General features: G+C 50.5%; 3 protein-coding genes across 3 annotated transcripts in view; 1 reads left to right on the top strand and 2 right to left on the bottom strand.

Annotated features, from left to right (window-relative positions):
- The window catches only part of ttc33 (tetratricopeptide repeat domain 33), a 91,920-nt gene extending 89,624 nt beyond the window's left edge, over positions 1-2,296 (top strand). The window contains exon 3 of the mRNA XM_048594796.1: positions 1,218-2,296. Coding sequence (XP_048450753.1) covers positions 1,218-1,565 — 348 coding nt within the window. The 3' untranslated portion in view covers positions 1,566-2,296. The remainder of the gene's footprint in view (positions 1-1,217) is intronic.
- Positions 2,297-3,815: 1,519 nt separating this feature from the next.
- Positions 3,816-12,295, bottom strand: LOC109911777 (prostaglandin E2 receptor EP4 subtype). Its single transcript, XM_020511158.2, has 2 exons — positions 10,894-12,295; positions 3,816-4,793 (listed from the first exon to the last, which is right to left on the bottom strand). The coding sequence occupies exons 1-2, from the start codon at positions 11,695-11,697 to the stop codon at positions 4,266-4,268; spliced, it is 1,332 nt and encodes a 443-aa protein (XP_020366747.2). The 5' UTR covers positions 11,698-12,295; the 3' UTR covers positions 3,816-4,265.
- Positions 12,296-13,186: 891 nt separating this feature from the next.
- LOC125482192 (complement component C8 alpha chain-like) overlaps positions 13,187-22,340 on the bottom strand; it is a 78,758-nt gene continuing 69,604 nt past the window's right edge. The window contains exon 4 of the mRNA XM_048594205.1: positions 13,187-13,371. Coding sequence (XP_048450162.1) covers positions 13,187-13,371 — 185 coding nt within the window. The remainder of the gene's footprint in view (positions 13,372-22,340) is intronic.

Genomic DNA, 22,340 nt, shown 5'->3' with positions numbered 1-22,340 from the left:
CAGACAAATAAAAAAAAACTAGTAGCCTTACCCAATCAGCGCTCAGAACCTTTTTTTTTTGGTTAGAGGAGGAGGATGGGTGGGAGACACTACCGGTAGTGTTTCGGGTAAAGCAACCGCCCAAATATTTTACCTCACTTACTCCAAAAATGGAGTCACGCGAGGTAAGAAGTGTATAAAATCATGAGAGGCATGGATAGAGTGAATGCACTTAGTCTTTTTCCCAGGGTTGGGAAATCGAGGAATAGAGGGCATCAGTTTAAGGTAAGAGGGGAAAGAATAAATGGGAACCTGAGGGGTAACTTTTACACAGAGGTTGGTACACATATGGAATGAGCTGCAAGTGGGAGTGGTTGAGGTGGGTACATTAACAACATTTAAAAGGTTTTTGGACAAATACATGGATAGGAAAGGTTTAGAAGGATATGGGCCAAGTGCAGGGAAATGGGGTTAGTGTGGATGGACATTTTGGTCAGCACGGACCAGCGTGGGCCAAAGGGCCTGTCTCCCTGCTGTAGGACTCTATGACTCTGTCCGCAAGTATCCACTCCCTCCACCACCAACGCTCAGTAGCAGCAGTGTGTACTATCTACAAGATGCACTGCAGAAATTCACCAAAGATCCTCAGGCAGCACCTTTCAAACCCATGACCACTTTCATCTAGAAGGCCAAGGGCAGCAGATACATGGGAACACCACCCCCTGCAAGGTCCCCCCAAGCCACTCACCATCCTGACTTGGAAATATATCGCCGTTCCTTCACTGTCGCTGGGTCAAAATCCTGGAATTTCACCACCTCCCCCACCAAGGGCATTGTGGGTCAACCCATAGCACATGGACTGCAGCGGTTCAAGAAGGCAGCTCACTCCCACCTTCTCAAGGGGCAACTAGGGACGGGCAAGAAATACTGGGCCCAGCCAGTGACACCCACATCCCACAAATAAATAAAAAAATGATTTGAAGGGCTATGGAAAGTGGGCCGGAAAGTAGAGTTGAGACCATAATGAGATCAGCCATGATTGTATTAAATGGAATAACAGCCTGAGGGTCTGAATGGCCCACTCCTGCTCCTGGCTGTTTGTTCTCATGTTATGCAGTTCTCGATTTTGTGCAGTGATACCTGCAGTTGCAGTGTGTTGTGCAGTGGTGATCACTTTGTGGTTCAAGAAGTTGCCAGTGTTTGCTCTTGTTATTCTAGCTCATCCTCTTATTTAACAGGGTTTAAAAAGTTTCCAGAGAGCGCTGCATCTGTACCCAGTTGAGAGCTCGCTATGGAAGGATGACCTGGCTTGGGCACTTGAGCTATGGCAGAGGCAACAACAGCTTGCTGAGTCTGTGCCCACACAGAGAGGTGCTTGGAGGAGGGAACCGTCCAGGCACCTGCCGGACTACGACTTTGAGAGTGATGAACTCGTCGAGGCATGTGCAGCTATTGCGGAGAGGGACAGACATCCAGCTGTGACAAGGACCAGCATCTTCATTACAGCAACACAGGGCACGGAGACTGTGACTGAGACAGGCAGTCAACCGAGACTGAGAGATGGGAACTTCATCCAGGCACGATAGTGTCAGCTTCAGCATGTGTCTGTCCCAATCTCTGTTTCACAGTCTGTGAATTCTCAATGTTTGCTGCCCTGCCCTTGGTCTGTGTAAAGACATCTGTCCCCTATTGGTGTCAGTGGGGCCAGGTTTCTATGTGATCCTCCTTACCCGTACCACTGCGAATGGTGTGCAGATTAACCAGTCTCCCCTTGCTCTGTATCTGATGGGTACAGACTGCTCCAACTGGAGAGGTGGAAGGTGTGGTCCAGCCTCTTTAAAATGGTAACATTTGCAATGATTCAAGTTTGTATTTTCCCTGTTAAACCCACAATATTCATCTCTGATGGGATTCTCCCCAGTTATTGACTAACGCTTGGGGTGATCTCCCCAGTTCCTGACTGTCACTGGGGAGGGGATCTCCCAAGATTGTGATCCCTTGGTGGTGATCCTGCAGGGTACTAATACCTTGTGGTGATGTCCTTCTGAGATTGAAAGCTTGGCCCTGCTCTGTCAGCTTTCTGGTTTGGGTTTTGTGATAAATGCTTTTCCCCCGTTCTCTGTCTACACATTAACCTGGCCCACAATGATCAACTCTGAGTGGACATATGACCTCCAGACCCACTGCTCACACTCTCCAGTTAGTCGTCGGATCCCCTGGAACAGTGTCTCATATTTAGTGATAATGGATGATCTACACAATCTGACTGTACTGTACAGTACATCCAGAATAAATGTTTGTGTTATTATTCACTGAGTGAATTATTGTCGAGTCTTTTTACCTTCCTTTTTCTTCAACCCTAATATAGAACGAGAAAGAATTGAATGCCTCAGAGCAGACCATATTCGATTACTGACCCTATCCCACCCATTTAATCCCCCACCCATTTAATCCCCCTCCCACAGCCCCATGTACACTCTCCCCCCATCACTGACCCTACCCCCCATTTAATCCCCCTCCCCCAGCCCCGTGTACACTCTGCCCCCCATCACTGACCCTATCCGCCCATTTAATCCCCCTCCCACAGCCCCGTGTACACTCCCCCCACATCACTGACCCTACTCCCCATTTAATCCCCCTCCCACAGCCCCATGTACACTCTGCCCCCCTCTGTCATTAGCTCAGACCTTTGTTATTCATTTGTGGGACGTGGGCGTTCCTGGCTGTGCCAGTTATTTTGATAACCTGTCCTTAGACCTGGCAGTGGCCTGTTTTACGATCTCCTCTGCATTCTTGATGTTGAATTTATTTCTGTTTAATTTTCTTCCCTCAGGAGTGAGTGTGGCAGGTGCTGGGTCTGGGGCTCACACAGCACAATCTCATCAACCAATGTAATGGGAGTTTTCTTTGTGTTCGTCCTGTGGAAGTGGCCGTCTAAGGCAGCATTTGGGGGCCTATCACTAACTGAATCAACCACATTGTTCTGTAGGTGAGACCAGGTATGCCAGATTCCTTCCCCAAAAGGACAGCTGGGAACCGGGGTTGGGGGTGGGGGTGGTGGTTGGGTGTTGGGGGTTGGGGGTGGGGGGTGGGGGGATGTGGGTGGGGTGTGTGACAGAGGTTACATGGTCTCTGTTGGACTAACTGTTCATTGAATTCAAATGTCACCTTCCACCATGGTGGGACGGCACCCCCACCACCCACCACCGCCACCACCCACCACCCCCACCACCGCCACCACCACCACCCACCACCCGCCACCGCCACCCCCACCCCCACCCACCCACCCCTCACATTCTCGATTATTCGTCCAGTGTTGGTCCCACTCTGCCACAACTCCCTTAAGTTGGACCTCTTATTTCGTATCAAGGTAAGTGTCCTGACTTTGGAGTGTTTGATGGGGGGGACAGTGTAGAGGGAGCTTTATTTTGTATCTAACCCTGTGCTGTCCCTATCCCTGGGAGTGTTTGATGGGGGACAGTGTAGAGGGAGTTTTACTCTGTATCTAACCCCGTGCTGTCCCTATTCCTGAGAGTGTTTGATGGGGGACAGCGTAGAGGGAGCTTTACTCTGTATCTAACCCCGTGCTGTCCCTGTCCTGGCAGTGTTTGATGGGGGACAGTGTAGAGAGAGCTTTACTCTGTATCTAACCCTGTGCTGTCCCTGTCCTGGGACTGTTTGATGGGGACAGTGTAGAGGAAGCTTTACTCTGTATCTGGACCTGTGCTGTCCCTGTCCTGGGTGTATTTGATGGGTACAGTCCTGTCCCTCTCAGCGGAATTTGTGGTTTTAATTCTTCAATTCCTAATCATGAAATGACATTTTGTCAAATAATCTCAAATGAAAGATGTTGGAATTGTATTTGATAAATTCAATGAAATAGCATCACAGTTACACAAACAAACCACATCACGGGTTACACTGTCATCTTCTCACAGAGAAGAATGGAGCACACATCTTACTGATAACTCTAACTCACAAACACAATATTTACTGGGCCCCAGTGTGAGCTGTAGCACACACAGCCATGGACACACAGCTCTGTCTAAACTAATGTCCCAGGTAATGTATAGTTCAGACCAGCCACTCCCCACCCCCGGGGAAGTGTGAAGTTCAGTTGAGATGCTTCTGGGTCACATACACTTCAGTCCATATTCCTCTGAATAATATACAGTTTAGATAATAGACTCTCCAGGGCTGTGTACAGTTCAGCTTATACCATTCCCCTGGGTCCAATGTGTACAAATTCTCCTGGTTGTTGTTCCTTCTGCACCGCTGCCACAGTTTTATATACATTTCTCAGCCACTCCTGTTTGCTCGTTTGTGAAGGTAAAGGAGCTGTCAGTGTCCGTGCTGGCCACTAATGTCTTCTCCTGTGTGGGACTCCCTCCCTGCAGGACCCCACTGTCCTGCTGCATCTCAGGCTGGGACGCTGCTTGCTTCAGACTCGATCGCGTTCCCAGGGACCCCGGCAGCACATCGGTCAACTCAAAGTGATAGAGCAGAGTTTGTGAGGTGTTGTCGTTCACCAAGTCTTTGGAGATGAAGGAGGGAGATTGGCTGGAAGTAGCTGAGGAACGGCGAGGGCCCAGTTGCTGGAAGCTGCTGTTGGTGTGAGGGGTTCGCCCACCCAGCTTACAGAATAGACACTTGATCTTTTCCAGTAGTTTGGTGAGGACAGTTTTACGGAGCAAGATATAGATCCATGGATCAAGGATGGGGTTCACTGATGCAATGCGAATCGCCATTAGATCAGGATTAGAGTTGTCCTTTGTAACAGCAGGTCGGTACAGCTGGTTAATAAACACCCTCACCTTCGAGAGAGAGAGAGAGAGAGAGAGACAGATGTCAGGATAGGCGAAACAAAAGCCACAAGAGTGAATAGGGTGTAAATGCGACTCTGATCAGTACCAGGTTAGAGACACAAGGTGGCAATGTTACCCCACCTTCCACGGCTGGGACAATGGGCTGTTTAAATGGGCTGTTTAAATGGGCTTTGACTGATCCCAGGCTCATCACAGAGCTGGGCTTGCAGGGCGATTGAAGATCCTGTGATAGGGGAAGCTCAGACTGCAGAGAATCCAAAGGATACCAGGTCTTAACCTTTCAAAACCTGCTTTCAACGGCAGGGAACACCAGGCTGTTGAAAGGATTCAACAAGGGGAAATAAACTGTCAGCTGCAAGGTGGGGAATCAGCTTCACCATGGAAGTAAGTTTGCAAATAAGGAGTGGACATTCAGGACTCACTCCTCCTCCACAAAGCTGCGGAGATTTGAAAAATGAGATCAATGTTTGTTCATTATCAAGGAATGTGCAGGCAAAGGAGAGGCTAGACTTCAGATCCTTCAATCCTCAAACTGAAAGCAAAATAGATTCAAGGGGCTGATCTGATCATCGTGAAATAATCCTCTGATACTGTAATTGTAACAGTGACCACCACATAATTCCTTTGGAAAACCATGTACAGGCAAGAGAGGCAGAGTTTCCTTCCAATTAAATATTAGAAGGAATTTGCTTGTTCAGCACTGACTCCATTCCTGTCCTTGACAACAGTTGGAGTTTATGACAGTCTATTCACAACCTTAGTGTCACATTTAACCCGGAGATAAGCTCCCAAACTGCAATTTTGTGCTATCACTAATACAGTCTTTTCCCATCTCTGGATTGTCACCTGACTCCATTCCTGTTCAGCTGATCTGCTGCTGAAACTCTCAGTGCTGCCTTTGTAACCTCTCGACTCAAGTATTCCTAACCTCTCCCAGCTATTCTCCCACATTCCACCTTTCCATTCACTCTGGGTCAATCAAAACCTGACTGCCCATATCTTAAATTGCAACAAGTTGCAATACCCTCAAACTCCTGTGCCAACATTGGCCCCCAGTCAAGTAATATCTTGACTTGAGAATTCTAATCCTTGTTTTCAAATTCCTCCTTGGCCTGGTCTCACCATTTCTTAACCAAATATGAATTAGGGAGTTTGGATAAATGTTCAGGTTGGTACGCTGTAACTAGTGCAGAGCCACGAGGCTCAGTGCTGGGGCCACAGCTATTTACAATCCAGAAGCATGACATGGAGACCTGGACTGAGTGTATTTTGTAGCAACATTTGTTAATAACAGAAAGCTAGGTAGGAGCACAAGCTGTGAAGAGGACATAAAGAGTCTGCTAAGGGGTTCTGAGAGGTTGAGTGAGTGAGCAGATGTTTAATGACTGGGGTATAAGGTGAGGAAACATGAGGTACTGAGTAAAATAGAAAAGCACATTATTAATTAAATGGGAGATAGATTGCAGAACTCTGCAGTACAAAGGGATCTGGGTGTCTTCGTACAAGTATCAGAGAACTTTAGCATGTAGTTACAGGAAGTAATTAGGAGGGCAAATGGAATGTTGGTCTTTATCAAAAGAGGGATTAAGTATAAAATTATAGAAGTCTTGCATCTTGTATAGGACGTTGATGAGACTGTACTCATTATGACATACAGCTTTGGATTTCTTATTTGAGGGGTATACTGACAGAGAAGGCTCATTAGGCTGATTCCTGGAATTGATGGGGTTTGTCTAATGAGGAAAGGATGAGCAGGTTCACCCCTTCTTGGATTTCAGAGGTGATCGAATTGAAACATATTACAATTCTGAGAAAGTTTTACAGAGTAGATGCTGAGAGGATGTTTCCTCTTAGGAGAAAACTTAGAATTAGGAGGCACAGTTTACAAACAAATAAAAATATAAAGATGAAATGTGGGAATTCCTCTCTGAGGGTTGTGAGTTTTATGGAAGTCTCTCCCCCAGACAGCAATGCAGGTCCACTCACTGAATATATTCAAAGCCAGGTTTTATTGACAAGGGTTTCAGGTGCAGATTAAGGTGTGTTCAGATCTGTCACAATCTTATTGTACAGTGAAGCAGACATGAATGGCCAAATATCTATTCCCACTATTCCCTATGTCCAACTTCCGAGATTCCCCTACAATCGTGTCATATTTGCCTGTGAACAGTGGTGGGCACTTAACTAACTCACTGAAGGAGGAGGCTCATCCTCAACATCAGAAGAGCCGAGCACATCAGTGCAAAAGATCTCCCAAATATTTGGTCACGTGTGGCAAGGTGGGAAATATCCTACAAATTGTGACCTTCAGGATGTGAATCCGGGTACAACTCATTGCCCTCACGGATTGTGGCAACATGCCTGGCAGTGAAGAATTGTCAGGCGTTGCCCTGAATCTTGACGAGGATTCCCTCGTCTACCTCCTACACATCCCCCACTCCCAAACACACTCCCCACTCCCCAGACACAGCCCCCCACTCCCCAGACACAGCCCCCACTCCCCAGACACAGCCCCCACTCCCCAGACACACTCCCCAGACACCCTCCCCACTCCCAGACACACTCCCCAGACACACGACACACTCCCCAGACACACTCCCCACTCCCAAACACACTCCCCAGACACACTCTCCACTCCCAAACACACTCCCCAGACACGCTCCCCACTCCCCAGACACGCTCGCCACTCCCCAGACATGCTCCCCAGACACACTCGCCACTCCCCAGACACGCTCGCCACTCCCCAGACACGCTCCCCACTCCCAAACACAGCCCCCACTCCCCAGACACGCTCCCCGCTCCCCAGACACGCTCCCCGCTCCCCAGACACGCTTGCCGCTCCCCAGACACGTTCCCCGCTCCCCAGACACGCTCGCCGCTCCCCAGACACGCTCGCCGCTCCCCAGACACGCTCGCAGCTCCCCAGACACGCTCGCCACTCCCCAGACACTCCCCAGACTGTCCTGTTCACTCCCTGGAGACAGCTTTCAGTCGACAGGTGGGAATGCCCCATTTATGTGACCTTTCCCACCCGGACAGGTCAGGGAGGGACTGTTATCCCACAGACCAACACCGGGGAAGGTATGACCCAATCCCGATGGATCCTGGAGCCCAGGTACACGCAGTGGCCTTTCGGCCTCTCAGTCCTGCCACACTGTATGATTCAGCTGGATCTTGGTCTCTCTCCTTGTCCCAAAACGTTACCCAACCGCAATCTCCACAATCGCCCTGACCACCTCCCTGTAGCCCTAGCCTCAGCCACCTCTGGGAGAACGTTCCAGATTGGCTGCACTCTGTTTCCTGACATCGGCCTGGAACCATTCAGAACCTCTCCCTGCCCCGAAAATGTCAATGGGGTGGGTGGTAAAATATCCTAAACCACACCCCCCCCAATCTGTCCACAGGTTCCCAGGATGATGGGCGATGTCCCACAGACCCTCCCCCATCCCCACCCCCACCCCTGCCTCCCACCCCCACTGCACACAAACGATACCTCCCAACCGGCCCCACCAATGATGACCACTCAATAATCTCCCCTTCCTGACGTGATCCTCTCCCAACCTCCTGCCCTTTTACTGGGTGTGGTGGTGGGGAGTTTTGGGGTGGGGAGGGGGAGGGTGGTACTGTTGCCCCCGACCACGTGCTGGATCTATGGGGCTTCTGGTCAGGTCATTGCTGGGGGCCTCCTCCCTGCTGACACTTCATGTAGCTTTGCAGCACTACCGCAGCCCTCTCCCCATCAAACTCCCTGCCCCTCGACTCCCCGAGCCCGTCCCTGTCCCTCGACTCCCCCTGCCCCTCGACTCCCCCTTGGTTCCCCAGTCCATTCCAGAGAAATATTTCCTCTCGATCCACCCAATGCAATCTTTCAATTATTCCAGTCGCTCCTGGGCTGTCTGTAATGGAGGGACTAATCCGGTGCAGGTTACAACCTGCTCTTTACAGCTCCTGGAGCGCACGGGAAGTGTCTCTACCTCTGGGCCAGGAGGCCTGAGATTAAGTCCCACCTGTTCCAGAGGTGTGTCACAGCATCACTGAGCAGGTTGATTAGAAAATATCTGTGTCCTGTCCTCAGCAGGTTAACCCCTTGATTCCCAGCTGTCACTCTGATGAACCCAGGTTACACCCGGTCGAGCAGGAGCTACTGCTGTGGGAATCGAGAGCAGATTTCTGGTCAGAAAGAGAACACTGTGGTGACTGTGTCTGAACTGTGTCCCCCTCAGTAACGGTCTACACAGCAAGCCTGCAACACACCCAGCGTTCTCTGCACGCACATACACTCGCTCGAAGACACACTCACTCATACACGCACATCCACACACTAATTCTTACACACTCACTCATAGCCACAATCACACGCTCACTCATACACACTGACTCACTCAGAGACACATGTTCACACACACTCACAGACACAAATATACACTCAGACAATCACACGCTCACCCATACACACTCACTCACTCAGAGACACATGTTCACAAACACTCAGACACAAAAATCAGACATTTACGCTCACTCATACAGTCAGTCACTCTCAGAGACACACAGACACATAATCACACTGTCTTATACGCAGTCTCACACACAGTCTCACTCACACTCATACACATGCAGACAGTTTCACATAAACACACAGAGGCACACGCACACAGACATACACGCACACACACCTCTCATAAACACACACTAAGATATGCAAACACATGCTCACATAGATACACACATTCTCTTCCTCTTGCTCAGAATCTCTTCAATGGGCTGAATGTCCTATTTTTATCATTTAGCTGACATATTCACTAGGGAGTTTGATTTTAAAACAATCAGCAACAGGTAGAGACAATGTGAACTGCGATTGGAGACAGTGATCTGACAGTGGGAGCGGATTCACCAGGGACAGTCAAAAACAGGAACTGAATAAATGTTTGAAGGGGACCATTTGCAGGGCTGTCAGGGAAAGAGCAGGGACGGGGTCTGGGTGTGGGAGTATATAGATAATTCATTCAGCACTGGTCTCTGGGGTGCTGTGATTATCTGATAGCCCTTTATCAGTGTGTGGGCACCACGCTGACAGTGCATTGTCCACTCTGTCAGAAAACAGATTGTACCTGATAAACATAAAATATATGAGGGACAGTGTGAGAGCTGGGGTCGGTGGAGATGAGACAGACCAGAGAGCGAGAATGCACTAGACAAACGGAATGGTTTCTTTCCATACCATGACTCTGTGCTAATCAAAGTCACACTGTCTGACCACAGCAAGAAGTCACGAGCAATGTAATTTACTGCTGTTTCCGCAATGGAGACTTAAGACATCAGGGGAAACTGTTACACCTCTGAACATGTCATGGGTACAAATCTCAAAACTGTCTCATGAGAGCTCACATCTGATAAAGCTATCGAGATTGCAGGATGGCTCTGATAGACCAGATATAGAGAAGACATTTCCACTTACAGCGGGGAGAGCAGGACTAGAAGGTTATCAATGTGAATGAGTCACTAATAAACAGGAGAACAGAGAGTTGTGGAGGGAGAGTAGGCGGGTGGGTGGAATTTACTCCGTGGGCAGTGGTGCAGGGGAGTAACAGAATGTGCCAGGGAGAGACAGGGCTGGGAAGAGTGTCCCGAGACGGATAGCTGAAGGAGATGACAGGGGGACGGGACAGGGCAGGCTAGAGTGGATGGGATGAATGGCCTGCTGGGAACTGACATGGAATTTGTTTTATATCTGTTCATGGGATATGGGCATCACTGTCTGGGCTCACATTTATTACCCTTCCTGATTGCCCCTGAACTGAGTGCCTCACCCAGGCCATTTCAGCGGGCAGTTCAGAGTCATTGCGGTGGGTCTGGAGTCACATGTAGGCTAGACTGGGCAAGGATGGCAGTTTCCTTCCCTACAGGGCATTAGTGAACCAGGTGGGCTTTTACAACAAATCCACCATGCACAGTCATTAGGCTAATTCTGTACTAATTCCAGATTTTTATTGATTTGCGATAGGATTTGTACCCTTGTCCCCCAGGAGACTGGTCTGGGTTTCTGGATGACTGAGCCAGCGACATTACTGGCACCTCCACCACCACTTACCACCAGCGGGATAGAGCAGACCAGCACCACGGCCGATGTGGCGATCAGCAGGATGACCATCTGGATCTCGGCGCCGGCCATGCGGCGGAAACTCCTGCGACGTCGCAGTTCCCTGAGCCGCAGGTCATGGCCCAATGAGGTCCGTCGCATGAACTGGCGGTGCATGTGGATCAGAGCGACACACACCAGCACGTTACAGATGACAGTGACCAGGATGAGGAAAGAGCTGAAGCCAGCATACATGTAGGAGTAGACAGCGTGCAGGGGTTCCTCCGTCTGCCAGTCAATGAAGCACCAGGTGTTGGGGAACTGCTGCACGGTCTTACCCAGGCCAAAGTTGGGCAGGGCACAGAAGAGGGTGTTGGCCAGGTAGATAGCAAAGAGTGTGACACCTGCCAGCTTCTTGTCCACAAAGTGGTTGTAGAAGTAAGCATGGTTAATGGCTAGGTACCTCTCGATGGACATGGCGCAGATGATGCTGAGGCCGGATGTCCCAAAAAAGAGAAGGACAAAGGAGTCGTACTCACAGAGTGCACTGTCCCCTGGCCAGTTCCCGTTGATGTAGGTGATGATAGTGATGGGGCTGACCAGGCAGGTCCCCAGCAGATCAGTCACTGCCAACCCACACACCAGGGTGTAGAAGGTAGTCTCCTTCTGTTCCTTCCGAGATTTACAGAGGACCACAATGGCAATCAGATTCCCTACCACCCCGAAGACAAACATGACTGTGGGGATGACCGGGAACTTGGAGCTTTTGAGAATCGTGCTGCTGTTGACATTGTCGCTGTCATTGAGCAGACTCATGGTCAGAGGTGCACCCTCTGTCTGCAGTGTCCAAACCAGTCAATAAAAACCACTCAGTCTCGCCCAACACAACCTTCCCTCTTCAACATCCAGTCCCAGTTCCCCTGGCGTGGGAACAAACTGTTCGGAAATTCCAGCTCCTGTTTGACGGTGCTGCCAGAGTCTAACACAATCCCACAATGGATGGGGTGGTACCCTCGGGAAGGTACGAACTCTCCAGGTTTCAAGCCGAAGTTTTGAGGAAGGTGATTTGACGGAGCAGGGTTGAGGAGGTGCAGGGATGGGCAGGTACTCACTCTTTAAAGCAATATTGCACTCCTCTCAGAGAGATGCACACCTTGGTCGCCATGGTTTCTTGCTGCTCATTCAGGGTCTGTAGATTGCTGCGGTCCCTCTCCTCTCGGTCCAGGGTGTGCAATGAGCTCACAGTATTTCCAAACTCGGCTGGAGGCTGCACCTCACTCCCTTCTGCCTCCCAGTTCCCCAGACCGTGTTGGGAAGGTGTCCGAGCCTCTCTCTCTCTCTGACACGACACGTTGGCTCTCTCAGTCTGTGTGACTCAGGCAGGTTCAAACCTCCTTTCACATTCTAATCAACACTAAACTCTGCCCCCCTCAGTTTCCATTGGCCAGAGCAGCTCGCTGAATCAGTACAGGGTCCTAAGTGCCTTCCCTTATTGTATTCAGACTGCACTCTGTTCTGCCTGTGCTCCCGGGAAGCTGAGGGGCTCAAGCAAACCCATTCGGTTCAAAACGCAGTTAGGGATGGGACAGTAAACACTGACCCAGCCAGGGACACCTACAACCCCTGGCGGTTTGGGGAAAACAAAGACTTCTGGCAGCCCCTTTCATTTCAAAAATACCTCAGCACAATCCTGCAAAGGCTCGATTTTGTAATACAGTCAGAAACTGCTGCAAACTCTCACCGGGACTGGGATGGTGTGGGGTTTGGGGGGAACCAGGGGGAATGTTTCAGATCAATCACCAGAAACAATTTTTCGTTGACAGGATGGAGGGATGAGAGCGATACATGTTCCCACAGGGGACAGGCTACATCGCCTGTAACAGGGGCAGGAGCTCCCACAGGGGACAGGCTACATCGCCTGTAACAGGGGCAGGAGCTCCCACAGGGGACAGGCGACACCGCCTGTAACAGGGACAGGAGCTCCCACAGGGGACAGGCTGCATTGCCTGTAACAGGGGCAGGAGCTCCCACAGGGGACAGGCTGCATCGCCTGTAACAGGGGCAGGAGCTCCCACAGGGGACAGGCGACACCGCCTGTAACAGGGGCAGGAGCTCCCACAGGGGACAGGCTGCATTGCCTGTAACAGGGCCCGGTGCTCTCACAGGGGACAGGCTGCATTGCCTGTAACAGGGACGGGAGCTCCCACAGGGGACAGGCAGCATCGCCTGTAACAGGAATGGGAGTTCCCACAGGGTACAGGCTACACCGCCTGTAACAGGGCCAGGAGCTCTCACAGGGGACAAGCTACACCGCCTGTAATAGGGCCGGGAGCTCCCATAGGGGACAGGCTACACCGCTTGTAACAGGACCGGGAGCTCCCACAGGGGGCAGGCTACACCGCCTGTAATAGGGCCGGGAGCTCCCACAGGGGACAGGCGAAACCACCTGAAACAGGGACGGGAGCTCCCACAGGGGACAGGCTACACCGCCTGTAACAGAGACGGGAGCTCCCACAGGGGACAGGCTGCATTGCCTGTAACAGGGCCAGGAGCTCCCACAGGGGGCAGGCTACACTGCCTGTAACAGGGACGGAAGCTCCCACAGGGGACAGGCTACACCGCCTGTAACAGGGCCGGGAGCTCCCACAGGGGACAGGCTACACTGCCTGTAACAGGGACAGGAGCTCCCTCAGTGGGGTGGAGGGGCTGGGTGGGGAGGGGTGTGGCATGGGAATTGCTCCTCGGCCCTGCAAACCAAGATGACTTACCCATTGAGCATGACAGGCCACTGTCTGCCCTTGGCTTTCCAGGCCAAGCTGGAGGTATATCCTCTGGGGTAGCAGCATCCCGGGGTCCGCAGAGACCATGGCAGAGAGCCACAGGGCCAGGGTGGAGCTCCTCACTGCGGGCTGGGGAGGGGTGCGTGGGGGAGACACTGCCCCCGCACCCACCCCCCCGGCCAGCCCCAGTGACAACCCCTCTGGTTCTCAAAGTCAAACTTATGCTTATATTTGTACATCACTCTGTCCTGCAATAACCCTGCTCCTGTATTCCCTGTCAGATCAGGAATAACAGGACTCACTCTGCTTTCTCTCTCTCTCTCTCTCCCCTTTTCTCTTTCTTTCTCTCTCCCCACCACATATTCTCTCACTTTCTCTCTCTCACTTAATCAGTCTCTCACTGTCTCTCCTTATCCATCCCCCTCTCTGTCTGTCTCTCTTTCTGTCTCTCTCACTCTCTATCTGTCTCCCTCTCTCTCTCCAGGTCCCTCTCTTTCTCTCTCTCTCTCCAACTCCCCCTCTCTCCCTCTCCCTCTGTCTCTCCCTCCTTCCCCCTCTCTCTCCCTCCCTGCCTCTCTCTCCCTCCCTATCTCCATCCATCTCCCTCTCTCTCCCTATTCCCCACTGCTTGTTCTCACCAGCAGGAGGAATGCGGCTGGACAGGTTCCGTGTCTCTTCAATGCGGAAGCCTGCAGTCCCCACCTTCCCTCCTTTTCCCAGCTACAGTCTCTGTGCCTCACTCCCTTGCTCCCTCCTTCTAAATCTCTTTACCCCCTCTGCCTTTTCTCTTTCTCCCTCTCTTCCTTTCTCCTACTCTTTCTTTCTCTGTCTATCTCTCTCTCTCTGACCCTTCTCTCTTTCTCTCCCCTTCCCTCCCATTCTTTCTCCTTGTCCCCTATTCCTCCTCTCTCCCTCCCTCTCTCTCTCCCATTTTCCATTCCATCCCATCTTGTTCTCCCTCTCCCCCTATTCCCCCCTCTCTCTGTCTTTCTCCCTCTCCCCCTATTCCCCCCTCTCTCTGTCTTTCTCCCTCTCCCCCTATTTCCCTCTCCCTCTCTTTTCCCACTCCATCATTCCCCCCCCCTTCCCTTTCCCCCATTCCCCCATCCCTGGCTTTCTCTCCCCCTCCCCAATGTATGGCAGGGTGATGTTCAGTCAGCTTTGCTGTTACTGTGAAGGGATATCCTACATATATTGATCAGTTATATTGTCAGATCATTAGCACTAATTCCCCAACACTCCCCCAATTCCGAGAATCCCTCCTGAACTTTCTCGGGATAACCTGGGAATTGTTGGGATTGAGGCTCAGACACGAATGAAACTTGCTGCAGGTTTTTGTAACTACAATCTTCCAACACCGGGCTTGCTCAGAAAATGAACAATTGAAACTCTGGAGTCTGTCTCCTACAGGCAACAAATTGCTGCAAGAGATTTTCATGGAAGCTTCATACTGCTCCCCTCTGTCTTTTCTTTCTCTCTCTGAGCACCAACTTATTTGTAAATGGCACTGTAACCATCAGACCATAAGATACAGGCCATGCAGCCCATTAAGTCTGCTCCATTTGTTGGATACGTTTGGGTGATATATTTGTCAGCCCCATTCTCCTACCTTCTCCCTGTAACCTTCAATCTCTTTACTAATCAAGAACAAATGTCATTAATCAAGTAACAGAATGAAACATTGCGGGATGTGTAAAAGGAGTATTCTCCAACCAGGTTTGACATTGAGCCACTGTACAAGGCTGTAGATGAGGTAGAGAGGGGAAAGATTTAGGGCAGTATTCCAGAGCTCAGGACCTGGGCAGCTAAAGGCACAGCTGCCAATGGTGGGACGATGGGAATTGGGGATGTCTGAGAGACTGGACGAGGAGTACAGAGGTAGTGAGGGGCCCAGTCATGGTGAGTGTTTACTCACTTTGAGCTGTGATGGGATGTGGGTGTCACTGTTGCGCTTTTAGCAGATACATGAGAACACCACCCCCCTGCAAGTTCCCCTCCAAGCCTGTCACCATCCTGACTTGGAAATATATCACCGTTCCTGCAGGAAATATATCTTTGTTTCTTCATATTTCTTCTGGGTCAAAATCCTGGAATTCCCTCCCTAAGGGCATTGGGGGTCAACCCACAGCACATGGACTGCAGTGGTTCAAGAAGGCAGCTCACCCCCACCTTCTCAAAGGGCAACTAGGGACTGGTAATAAAATGTCAGTGATCCCATCTCCCACAAAAGAATTTTTAAAAAACTAAGTGTGTTGCTCAGCTAAGATAACAAGGTGTAGAGCTGGATGAACACAGCAGGCCAAGCAGCATCATAGGAGCAGGAAAGCTGACGTTTCGGGCCTAGACCCTTCTTCAGAAATGGGGGAGGGGAAGGGGGTTCTGAAATAAATAGGGAGAGAGGGGGAGGCGGATAGAAGATGGATAGAGGAGAAGATAGGTGGAGAGGAAACAGACAGGTCAAAGAGGCGGGGATGGAGCCAGTAAAGGTGAGTGTAGGTGGGGAGGTAGGGAGGACATAGGTCAGTCCAGGGAAGACGGACAGGTCAAGGGGGCGGGATGAGGTTAGTGGGTAGGAGATGGGGGTGCGGCTTGAGGTGGGAGGAGGGGATAGGTGGGAGGAAGAACAGGTTAGGGATGCGGGGACGAGCTGGGCTGGTTTTGGGATGCGGTAGGGGGAGGGGAGATTTTGAAGCTTGTGAAGTCCACATTGGTACCATTGGGCTGCAGTGTTCCCAAGCGGAATATGAGATGCTGTTCCTGCAACCTTCGGGTGGCATCGTTGTGGCACTGCAGGAGGCCCAGGATGGACATGTCGTCTAAGAAGTGGGAGGGGGAGTTGAAATGGTTCGCGACTGGGAGGTGCAGTTGTTTATTGCGAACCGAGCGTAGGTGTTCCGCAAAGCGGTCCCCAAGCCTCCGCTTGGTTTCCCCGATGTAGAGGAAGCCACACCGGGTACAGCGGATGCAGTATACCACATTAGCAGATGTGCAGGTGAACATCTGCTTGATGTGGAAAGTCTTCTTGGGGCCTGGGATGGGGGTGAGGGGGGAGGTATAGGGGCAGGTGTAGCACTTCCTGCGGTTTCAGGGAGAAATGCTGGGTGTGGTGGGGCTGGAGGGGAGTGTGGAGCGGACAAGGGAGTCACGGAGAGAGTGGTCCCTCCGGAAAGCAGATAAGGGTGGGGAGGGATAGATGTCTTTGGTGGTGGGGTCAGATTGCAGATGGCGGAAGTGTCGGAGGATGATGCGTTGGATCCGGAGGTTGGTGGGGTGGTACGTGAGGACAAGGGGGATTCTGTTTTGGTTGTTATTGCGGGGAGGGGGTGTGAGGGATGAGTTGCGGTAAATGCGGGAGACGCAGTCAAGGGCGTTTTCAACCACTGAGGGGGGGAAGTTGCGGTCCTTGAAAAACGAGGACATGTGAGATGTTTGGGAGTGGAATGCCTCATCCTGGGAGCAGATGCGGCTGAGGCAGAGGACTTGAGAATAGGGGATAGAATTTTTGCAGGAAGGTGGGTGGGAGGAGGAGTATTCTAGGTAGCTGTGGGAGTCGGTGGGCTTGAAATGGATATCGGTTTCTAGGTGGTTGCCAGAGATGGAGACAGAGAGGTCCAGGAAGGAGAGGGAGGTATTAGAGATGGTCCAGGTGAACTTAAGGTTGGGGTAGAAGGTGTTAGTGAAGTGGATGAACTGTTCGAGGTCCTCGTGGGAGCATGAGGCGGCGCCGATACAGTCATCGATGTAACGGAGGAAGAGGTGGGGGATAGGACCAGTGTAGCTACGGAAGAAGGATTGTTCCACGTAATCTACAAAGAGGCAGGCGTAGCTTGGGCCCATGCGGGTACCCATGGCCACCCCCTTTGTCTGTAGGAAGTGGGAGGAATTGAAAGAGAAGTTATTGAGGGTGAGGACGAGTTCGGCTAAGCGGATGAGGGTGTCACTGGAGGGGGACTGGTCGGGCCTGCGGGACAGGAAGAAGCGGAGGGCCTTAAGGCCATCTGCATGGGGAATGCAGGTGTATCGGGACTGGACGTCCATGGTAAAGATGAGGTGTTGGGGACCGGGGAATTGGAAGTTCTGGAGGAGGTGGAGGGCGTGGGTGGTGTCACAGACGTAGGTAGGGAGTTCCTGGACCAAGGGGGAGAAAATGGAGTCCAGATAGTTGGAGATAAGTTCGATGGGGCAGGAACAGGCGGAGACAATGGGTCGACCAGGGCATTCAGGTTTGTGGATTTTGGGAAGGAGATAGAAGCGGGCAGTGCGGGGTTGGGGAACGATGAGATTGGAGGCTGTGAGTGGGAGGTCACCTGAAGTGATGAGGTTGTGGATGGTTTGGGAGATGATGGTTTTGTGCTTGGCGGTGGGATCATGATCAAGGGGGCGGTAGGAGGAGGTGTCGGAGAGCTGGCGTCTGGTCTTGGCGATGTAGAGGTCAGTGCGCCATACTACAACTGCGCCTCTGTTCCCAAGTGCAGTTACAAGGCAAGCACGTTGCTGCGGGTGTGGAGTCCTGAGTAGACCAGGCCACTCAGGATGAAGACAAGGAGAAGGGTTTTAAAGGTGCTGTGTTGTTTGAATGGGAGCCAGTGTAAGTCAGTGAGTGTAGGGGCTGACTGGGGCTTCGAACTGCTCAGAACAATAAAACAGTGAATGAAACTCACACACCTGACTGATCTTGTACACCTCAAAGCAGCCAAGTGAAGGTTCAGCCAAGTGAACCTTCTGTGGACTGCCTTCAAATCCAGTCTATCTTTCCTTAGATAAGGGACCCAAAACTGCTCACAGTATTCTAGCTGTGCCTTGACTAGTGCCTTGTATAGTTTTAGCGACACTTCCCTGCTTTTATTCTCCATTCCTTTTGAAATAAATGCCAGTCCATTTGCCTTCTAGTGAATTTAAGACAGGATTGTGCAGGTTGACCTCAGGTTGTGGATGGTGGAATGTGGACATGAGTCCAAGTGCTGGCAAGGGGACACGGGTGAATGAAGGCTGCAGCAACTGGTCAGCTTAGCTGGGGAGAGGCTAGGCGATGGCTCGGAATAGAGAATTTTGGAGATTGCACGAATGTGAGGCTGGAAGTTCATGGCACCAGTGTAGCAAGCTGATTGACTTCATCCCTGAGCATTGTCAGGGAGATGGACAGAGTTGGTAAAACCACGAGGAAAACAACGGCTTCAGTCTTCATGCTATTTAACTGGAGGGCCATTCCTGTGGATTCAGTACAGGATGTGGGAGAAATAAGAGGAGAGATGGTGGGGTGCTTGAACTGGCAGCTGTCAGTATTCAAGCACATTGTGGGCTGATGCTGCCAAGGGACAGGGTCTAAATGAGAAACAGGAGACGGGGTCAAGGATAGATCCTGGGGTCATCCGAGGGACCATTGCATGATGATAAAGCACTGCATGGGCTAGTCTGATTATGACTACGTGGATAAGAACGTTCTAGAAGTGAATAAGAGGAGATGCGGTGCAGTTGGGTTAAGGGAAGGTGGGGGGGAACGTGGGAAATAGAAACATAGGAGCAAGAGTGGGCCAGTCGGCCCTTCAAGCCTGCTCCACCATTCAATACGACCATGGCTGGTCATCCAACTCAATAACCTGTTCCTGCTTTCTCCCCATAACCTTTGACCCCTTTAGCCTAAAGAACTACATCTAACTCCTTCTTGAAAACATTCAATGTTTTAGCCTCACTGCTTTCTATGGCAAAGAATTCCTCAGGCTCCCCACCCTCTGAGTGAAGACATTTCTCCTCAGCTCAGTCCTAAAAATCCCAAAAAGCCCTAAACCCTGTATCCTTCGACTGTGAACCCCTTGTTCTGGACTTCCCCATCATCAGAAACATCTTTCCAGTGTAGTTCTGTTAGACTTTTATAAGTTTCTATGAGATTTCCCGTCATGCTTTTAAGCTGCAGTGAATCTATTCCTAACCAATCAAGGCTCTCTTCATATGTCAGTCCTGCCATCCCAGGAATCAATCTTTTATACCTCTGTTATATTCCTCCATAGCTAGAATGTCCTTCTTCAAACAAGGAGACCAAAACGGCACATAGTATTCCAGGTGTGGTCTCACCAAGGCCCTATACAATTGTAGCAAGACATCCTTGCTCCTGTACTCGAATCCTCTCGCAATGAAGGTCAACAGTCCATACGCCTTCTTCACCGCCTGCTGCACCTGCATGCTTACTCTCAGCGACTGGTGTACAAGGATGCCCAGCTCTCAGTGCACCTCCCTCTCTCCCAATCTATCAACATTTAGATAACAATCTGCCTCCTGTTCTTGCTACCAAAGTTGGTAACTTCATATGTACGAACATTATGCTGCATTTACCATGCATTTGCTCACTCACTCAACTTGTCGAAATGACACCTAAACATCTCTGCATCACCCTTACAGCTCATCCACCTGCCCAAATTTGTATCATCTGCAAATTTGGAAATATTACATTTCATTCCCTCATCAAAATAATTAATATACCATATGAATAGCTAGGGTCCTTGCACTGATCCCTGTGTACCGACTGCTTCTTAGAAAATGACCCATTTATACCTACCCTTTGTTTCCTGTCTGCCAACCATCTTACTGTCCATGCCAATACACCACCCCAATCTTTAAGTTTACATGATAATCTTTTATGCGGGACTTTTCAAACGCCTTCTGAGAAAGCTAAGTAATCCATGTCCAGTGGATCAATAACTCTACAGGTTACATCATCAAAGAATTCCAGTAAATTTGTCAAGAATGATTTCCTTTTCATAAATCCACGCTGTCTCTGTCCAATCCTGCCACTGTTTTCCAAGTGCGGTGCTATTAAATCTTGTATAATGGACTCTAGCATTTTCCCACTACCAATGTCAGACTCACTGGTCTATAATTCCCTATTTTCCCTCTCCATCCCTTTTTCAATCTCTTAAATTAAAACAATTAATATTTTTAGGTAAACATAGGAAATGTTCCATGGTCTATAGAATCTGAAAAGGTGACCACCAACACATCCAAAATTTCTAGGGCCATGCAGTGGGGGTCAAGGGCCAGGGAGAGAGCTGGTTGTGAAGGGGTATGGGGGAACATTGGCTCTCCTGCTTTTTGCCCTGATCTGTTCTTTCTGTCTCGGGAAGTGTAGCTGTGGTTTACGCTCAGTTAAATAAGAAAAACAATGCCTGTTGCTCATCCATCCTTCAGCTCTCAACAAAACAACCAGTTCCCGTTCCAAGGCAGAAGCAGCAAGATCCAAAACTGAGAGTCTTTCTGCAAACAGCAAGAGGCTGAGGGTCAGAGACAAGGTTTTGGGAAATTTCTCAACCTCTGTAATGGAACCAAACCAAGAGGAGGAGCTGGAGATAGATGGGGTATGGGAAGGCCGAGCTGGGGTTTGGCGCTGGGGCTGGGAGTGGTTGGAAATTGGGGAGATTTAGGAGTGGGAATGGGAGTTGGGATTGGGACTGGGGATGTGGGCATGAATGGGGATGTAGGGTGGATTGGGAGGAGGAGATTTGAGGATGGGGTGGATGTTGAGATGGGAATGGGGGAACGGGCATGAACTCAGGGGGTTAATTCTTCAAAACTCTAGTGGATTCACACAGCTTTGACCTCAGGGATCTGATTTAATTCTAGAGCCATCAAAGAATCCACTGAAGAAGGGTCTAGGCCCGAAACATCAGGCTTCCTGCTCCTCTGATGCTGCTTGGCCTGCTGTGTTCATCCAGCTCTACACCTTATTATCAAAGAATCCACTATCTTCTGTCTTAGTCAGGACAGTTGCAGATCCTGTTATGAGGTGCAGCAAAAATGGGAAAATGTTTCAGGGCTCACGGAGAGCACCCAGTAAGATTGGGTCTAGGCTAATGGAGAGGCCCCAGTGAAGCTGGGGTCAGACCTGTGAAGGCTGACCATCAACATCAAAGGCTGGGACATCATGGAGCTCACACTGAGTGGGTGTGAGTTGTAGGACGGGATGGTGGGGGAGTATAGGGTGTTGGCGTAGAACAGTGAGACTCTGCAGATCGGTGTAGAGCTGGAGGAATGGTTACTGAATGGCCAGGTGGGCTGTGGCTGAGAGGGAGATGTGTGTGGGTAGGGGTCAGCAGGGGTCAGAGGTGCTGATGCAGGTCAGGTGGAGTCAGTGGGAACAGATGGACATCAGTGGAGGGATTTCTGAGGTACAGGACGGTGATGGAGGTTAGTGAGGGGTCAGTAGGGATTGAGGGGACAGTTGTGTGTTACAGGCCCAAATGGGTCTCGGCAGGAGTTAAATATTGAGCTGACCTTCGATGTCCCTCCCCAGTCAGGATGAATGATGATGAGGGTGTAAACCAGGAGAAAGGTTACCATGGAACGGGAGATTCAGATCCAAACTCACAATTGGCCCAGAAAGACAAACCCTCAAACCTGCTCCAAAAATACCAGCCAAGGCACTGTATTTGTTTTCGCCAACTTATAGCAGGGTGAAACCGTATTCTCGAATATTGACTTGATGCTGCAATTGTTTCACAAATACTTCCCATTCACTCCAACAGGTGCTTCCTTTCTAGGTCAGCTCTTCCTCCTTTGTACAAAACTGTTTCAGTGAAATGTCTGCCTACAACTATTAGTCCATACTGTGTTCTCTGAACTCCCTGCCAAATAATGTCTCCTCTGAACACCCTGCCAAATACTGTCCCCATGAACACCCTGCCAAATACT

The sequence above is a fragment of the Rhincodon typus genome, chromosome 3 (assembly GCF_021869965.1).
Source record: "Rhincodon typus isolate 14 chromosome 3, sRhiTyp1.1, whole genome shotgun sequence".
NCBI classification, from domain to species: Eukaryota; Metazoa; Chordata; class Chondrichthyes; order Orectolobiformes; family Rhincodontidae; genus Rhincodon; species Rhincodon typus.
This window is presented reverse-complemented; position numbering and strand designations above follow the sequence as displayed.